The sequence below is a fragment of the Mastomys coucha genome, unplaced genomic scaffold (assembly GCF_008632895.1).
Source record: "Mastomys coucha isolate ucsf_1 unplaced genomic scaffold, UCSF_Mcou_1 pScaffold5, whole genome shotgun sequence".
Lineage (NCBI taxonomy): Eukaryota > Metazoa > Chordata > Mammalia > Rodentia > Muridae > Mastomys > Mastomys coucha.
Genome location: NW_022196911.1, coordinates 69,721,854 through 69,728,404, shown reverse-complemented (window position 1 = coordinate 69,728,404; position 6,551 = coordinate 69,721,854). Strand labels below are relative to the sequence as shown.

Here is a 6,551-nt window from a genome sequence, read left to right as displayed (position 1 = left end):
AAAACGCAGATTCACTGAGTTGTTTAGAATGTCTACTCACTGTTCCTACCCTCCAGAAACTCATAAAGAAAATTATAAATGAAATGGTTTAAATGCAACAATAGTATTTATATGTTCATTATAAAACCTAGGGATTAATCACTCACTGAATCTAAGAAAAATATAAGCCCTGGAAGCCAGGACTATCTGGCAATAGTAAATGTAAGGTTTAAATCTTTCTATCTATCTATCTATCTATCTATCTATCTATCTATCTATCTATCTATCTATCTAATCTACCTATCATTTATCTATGTATATTTATCTATCATATGCCTAATCACATATGTACATATCATCTATCTGTTCATTTCATTTATTCATTCAGTTGACAAATGATTACTAGTATCCCAAATGTTCAGCACTAGTCTATGTAAAGAATACAGAAATGAAACAGTCATTAGAGGTATATACTTCTCCCTTGGAGACTAGTATGGAAACTGTAAACACAATGGACTAACAATACACAAATACTACTGAATATAGGAGCAACAATTCCAAGCATGCAAGTATTAGTTGTTGTGAAGGATAGTTACTTTAGTGAGATGGGAAAGCTACACTTATCTGTGGGTAAGGATAAGATTTAGAATGCAATTAGGAGTCATTCTGGATTGGTAAAGTGGCAGGCAATAGGTTCTCCTCTAAGACTAATGACTTCATTAGCTTAGGGTAATTGGGTAGGTCTCGAGTACCAGGAAAGGTTTCCTTTCTATTGATCAGGCTTTAGATAGCTATTGGTTACTGCCAAGATATGAATACCAGTATTGCATCATTAGGGGTGTCTTCCCATTCTTGTCATTCTTGTGGTTCATAATATTGTGTGTGTAAAACCATTGGTTCTCTCCTCTTGGAATCTTCTGTTGCTATGAAAGTTCATTTTTTGGGGGGTGGGAATTCAAAATGGCATCATGAATTTGTACAACAAATTGGCAGGTGAGTTGTGTGTATGTGGTGTGTGTGTGTGTGTGTGTGTGTGTGTGTGTGTTTGTTGTTCATTCATGTACACATGTGTGCTCATGTGTATGAGTGCATATGTGGATACCAGAAGTTAATGGTTAATGTTGGGTGTCTTCCTTGACTGTTCTCTATTTTACTGGAACTCCCTGATTTGGCTAGTATAGCTAGCCAATGTGTTCTGGGAATCCCTGTCTCTGTCTCCTGAATACTGACATTCAGGCAGGCTACCATATCATTTTAGCTTTTACTTGGATTCTGGGAGTTCAAATTCGGTTTCTTACGCTTGCACAGTGAGTGCTTTATCCACTGAGTCATCTTTTAAGTCTCAACATTTCTTATACTAAACAATACATTTATGCCACTATTCCAGTAATTACAGTTCAAGGCATTTTCCAGAAAGGATTGAAGACATAGATCAACATAAAGAATTGCATACACATATTTACTAAAGATGATTTGTAATGGCTAAAATTTAGAAATAACCCAAATATTCATCAGTGGTAAAGAATCATACATTACATACATTTGGTAAAAAGTTAAACCAACTATTATATCTATATAATAGAATAGCATTTCAGTGAAGAAAAGATTTCAGCACACTAGTGTCTTTATTCATATTTGTTTTCTGCTTTTCATGTATCATGGTCTGAAAATACTACACAAAAATTTCCAGAAACAATCAACTCATAAGTTTTAAATAATTGTTCTTGCAGTATATTGCAGCAACTATTTTATTTTATTGGTAGTTATGATGGTTAATCTCACTTATGAATTGAACTATTTCATAGATGTATATGGGGAATTCATGCTGTATTTATACATGTTTGGAATACATACAGTGGCAGATAACCCCTTGGGATTTTAAAATATTTTCCTCCTTAATAAAGTGAACAACTGTAGAGCTAACTCCCAAAAATATCAAAAGGATTATACTTATTGAAATCATTAATTTATAAAAAATGTGAATAGGATCTGGGAAAAAGATTCAGTGGCTAAAGAGTTTGCCACACAAGCATGAGGACTTGAAATCAAATCCTCAAGTTACTAATGTTACTGGGTCCGGTAGCTCTTGTCTGTAATCCCATTGCTCCCATAACAAGAATGGAGGCAAAGACAGGAGAATGTTTGGAAGTTCATGGGCCAGCTAGCCTAGTGTACGCAGATGTCAAGAAGACTTGACTCAAACAAGATAAAAGTCAAGTACTGACACTTGTAGTCATCTTCTGATCTGCATGTGTGTACTGAGGAATACCTGCACTCATACACATGGAAATGTGTGTACTGCATGAATCTACTTATGTCATTGTAAAAGGCAATACTAATACTCTAGGACAGAAGCCAGATAAGACATTGCTGAGGGCTGTATAATGGTGAGGGTGTTAATCACTTGTGAGCCATAATGAATCACTGAAGCAATTTCCACATTGAGGAAGTGCTAGATCCATTACTGTAATTCAATCAAACTCATATACTGCATGATTAGGCTTACATAAAACAAGCCAACTTTCCAAAATTATACCTTAAATATGTGAAAAATAATTGAGATCATTGCTGGGTCTCAGTGATCATCTGAAGGATATCATGGCTGAGCTCCAACCATGGATATACTTTGGTAGATTCAGTAGGTCATCAAAGCTTTTAAGATCATATTCTCCTGTCTCCAACATGTTAATGATGGTGTCATGAATAGAATACTTGTTTAGGTGGTGGAGAGAAACCCTTGCAGACTGTGGTTGTCCTCCTTTGGCTCCTTTAAAGTCCTTGGGGAATTATATTATTATCGGGTCTCTAGGTGCTGATTAGCTCCCAAATGGAGTGAACAACAAGATATAGTCTCAGCTTTTTTTGAGTGCTCCGAACACTGACAATCTTGGGCCAACTTAGTAGTTACTCAACTCTCTGTAAGAGCCAGAACCACACCAGGCGCTACAGGGAGGTAAGTGCCTTATTGTCCTCCACATCACACCAGCATTCTATTTTCTTTCCTTCTCAAGTAAGGACTGGATATCCATAAACTTCAGGTAGTCTTTTTTATTATCTATATGTAAGAAAAGTATCAGGTGATGACAGATTCAGGAAGTGGCAGTGATGCTGAGCCTTTCATGAGTAAATGGGAGGGAAAGGAAAATCCATACATATAAATACATATCTGTATGTATGGCAGGGATCTTGAGAGTCAGCAGGAGTTGGGAGAAAAAGAGTAAAGTGCCTATTCAGAGCAAACTCTGATGTGTGCAATCTTGTAAGTTTTGTGAGCTTCACCTTTCTCAAAGACAGCCAAAGATTTTTTTTGGTAGAAAAGGACATATTGGCTGGGCAGTGGTGGCACACGCCTTTAATCCCAGCACTTGGGAGGCAGAGGTAGGCGGATTCCTGAGTTTGAGGCCAGCCTGGTCTACAGAGTGAGTTCCAGGACAGCCAGGGCTACACAGAGAAACCCTGTCTCAAAAAAAAAAAAAAAAAAAAAAAAAAAAAAAAAAAAAAAAAAAAAAAAAAAAGAAAAGGACATATTGGTGATGGGATTGGTGTAGATGCAAAAGCACCACACTGCCCTATGGTGATCCATTACCACAATAAAGATAAGCTCTTTATCTGGAGTTGTGAGCTTTGCCTGGCTCATCCTGTGCTGCTGGTCAAGCACTGGAATGATCAGGCTAACTGCCTATGATGCTGTAGGAGAGAAAACTCAACTGAAGACTGGGCTGTGTAAGGAGAATTTCCTCGAAGACATGGAGCAATAGCTAAGGGTTGAGTCCCAAGGGAAGATTTTTTTTTAATCTGTGGAGGGGAAAGTATTTTTGATAGAAAAAAAGTAGTTCATTTACAGTGAGAGAGTGAGCCAGCATTGGTAAGGGTCCAGAAGCAGAGACACTCAAAGAAACCTCTCCAGAACTGCTTTCTGTAGTCACAACAAAGGGGCCTTTGGCTTCTTGTTTATGTCTACCCACTTTGGGCTTATCATCATATGCGGTGAGTGGAAGCCAGTGAAATATCCCCCCCCAGGACTTCCATTCTCCCTTTGCCTTTGAAAAGCTTCTGTCCTTTCTTCACACAGGCACACAAGAATCATGTGTTCCCATAATACTTAGCATCCACTCAATTTTATTAGTCACTCAGCAGAGGACCTTAGGATCATCCTTTCACCTGTATCTCAGAAGTCACACCCAATCTGTTAGTTCCATCACTAGCATGCTCCTTAACATTCCACCAATAATTGTTAATGAAGATAAGTAGACGAGACCCTGAGTTCTTAGAATAGTTGTATGATGCTAATTCTGAACGTTTTAGAGTGCGATTCCTCTTTTTATTGTACACATAGTCACCTAAAATACCCCAGTAAAACACATGGCAAAGTATATATTTGGGATTGGTGCTAGATAGTCCTTAGTTTGCACTGGCTCTTGGGAACTGTAGGACCCAAGTGTTTATAAAATCTTTGTACGCATCAGTATCCTGACTACACAGAGATACAGTGCTTATTTCATAGAATTTAATGAAATTAAATAGAAGAGCTATATACACTACATCTAAATGTTAATTTTTTTTTTTAAAATGCCAATCATAGTGCCAGTCTTTCACCTCTGTGTATTTCTGTAGTTTGGCTCATTTTTTGCTCTTCTCCTCTCTCTCTCTCTCTCTCTCTCTCTTCTTTCTTCTTCTTTTTTTACTATTTGCCAGTACATGCATTTGCTTTATTTTTTTTTATTTATTTTTTTAGATATTTTCTTTGTTTACATGTAAATTTCTCCTTTCCCAGTTTCCCCTCCAAAAAACAAACAAATAAAAACAAGAACAAACCCAGAAACTCTTTATACTTTTTTGAGTTCATGAAAACCTTTAAAAAAAAATTATTCTTTTATCTTATGTTGCTATTATCCCTGTGGTGTACTTTGTAAAATCTCATATACTCAGGAGCCAATGAGATTTGCTAGTCAGTTGCTATAGTCTGATACAAATGTAACAGGTATTGTAGTATTGAATAAGGTGTTGGTAAATAGCCACTCAACCAACCCCTTTCCCAGTAGTCTCTGGTTTTCTCCCTGAACCAGTGGCTAAAATGTTGATTATTTGGCCAGTAGGAGCCTTCAGAAGGCTGTAGGATATCTGCAAACTAGGCAGGTATCGATTTTAATCAGTAGGTGTTCTGCGCATACCATACCAGCACAATGTAGGTGCTGATTGCATGTTTACATGTGCCTCTTTCCTTCACTGTGAAATCTAACTCTTCCTCCCTTGCCCTCCAGCTCATAGCAGTGGCCTATGGAGCCAGGTGCCTGGGGAAACAGGACAGCTGTCACGGAATTCATCCTTCTTGGCTTAACAGGAAATGTAAGGCTGCAACCTATCCTTTTTGTTGTCTTCTTCTTTGCCTATATTGTCACAGTTGGGGGTAACTTCAGCATCTTGGCCGCCATCTTTGTGGAACCCAAGCTCCACACTCCTATGTACTACTTCTTGGGGAATCTATCTCTGTTGGACATCGGATGCATCAGTGTCACTGTTCCTCCGATGCTGGTGTGTCTTCTGGCTCATGAGTGCAGAGTTCCCTATGCTGCCTGCATTTCACAGCTCTTTTTTTTCCACCTCCTGGCCGGTGTGGACTGTCATCTCTTGACAGCCATGGCTTATGACCGCTATCTGGCCATCTGCCAGCCCCTCACCTACAGTACTCGCATGAGCCGTGAAGTTCAGGGCACACTGGTGGGTATTTGCTGTACCGTCTCCTTCATTAATGCTCTGACTCACACAGTGGCTGTGTCTGTGCTGGACTTCTGTGGCCCTAATGTGGTCAATCACTTCTACTGTGACCTCCCACCCCTTTTCCAGATCTCCTGCTCCAGCATCTACCTCAATGGGCAGCTGCTTTTTGTGGGAGCCACTTTCATGGGAGTAGTCCCCATGATACTTATCTCAGTGTCCTATGCCCATGTTGCAGCTGCAGTGCTAAGGATCCGCTCCACAGAGGGGAGGAAGAAGGCATTTTCCACATGTGGCTCCCACCTCACTGTGGTCTGTATCTTTTATGGAACTGGCTTCTTCAGTTACATGCGTCTGGGTTCTGTCTCAGCCTCAGACAAGGACAAAGGCATTGGGATCCTCAATACTATACTCAGTCCTATGTTAAACCCACTCATCTACAGCCTCCGGAACCCAGATGTACAGGGTGCCCTGAAGAGGGTACTGACAGGAAAGAGGCATCCAGTGTGAGAAGACAGGACAAGGATAGCAAAATGTCCAGCCATCCTTACATATGTCTTTGGAATTCTCATACTGGAAGCTCAAGTGCACAGTTGGAGGAATTCTTCAGAAGTGGGTCTAAGGATGGAAAGAAATTAGATAGTACTGGCCAGAGCAGATTATAGTTTGGACTGGGAGAATGTTAGGTGAAAGACCATGTAAGTTATTGATAAAAACTATATTAAATACAGACAGAAGAAATTTATAGCATGAGTCATGAACAGGAGACAAACTTTTTGTGTATTTTTACTGATTAAATGACTTTTACTTAAGATGGTAATAAATAAAAACTGTTCAGCATCTTTTATATATAATCT

General features: G+C 39.1%; 1 protein-coding gene across 1 annotated transcript; it reads left to right on the top strand.

Moving 5' to 3' along the window:
• Positions 1–5,256: 5,256 nt before the first annotated feature.
• LOC116078153 (olfactory receptor 139) lies at positions 5,257–6,204 on the top strand. Its single transcript, XM_031353148.1, has one exon. The coding sequence runs from the start codon at positions 5,257–5,259 to the stop codon at positions 6,202–6,204; it is 948 nt and encodes a 315-aa protein (XP_031209008.1).
• Positions 6,205–6,551: the final 347 nt, after the last annotated feature.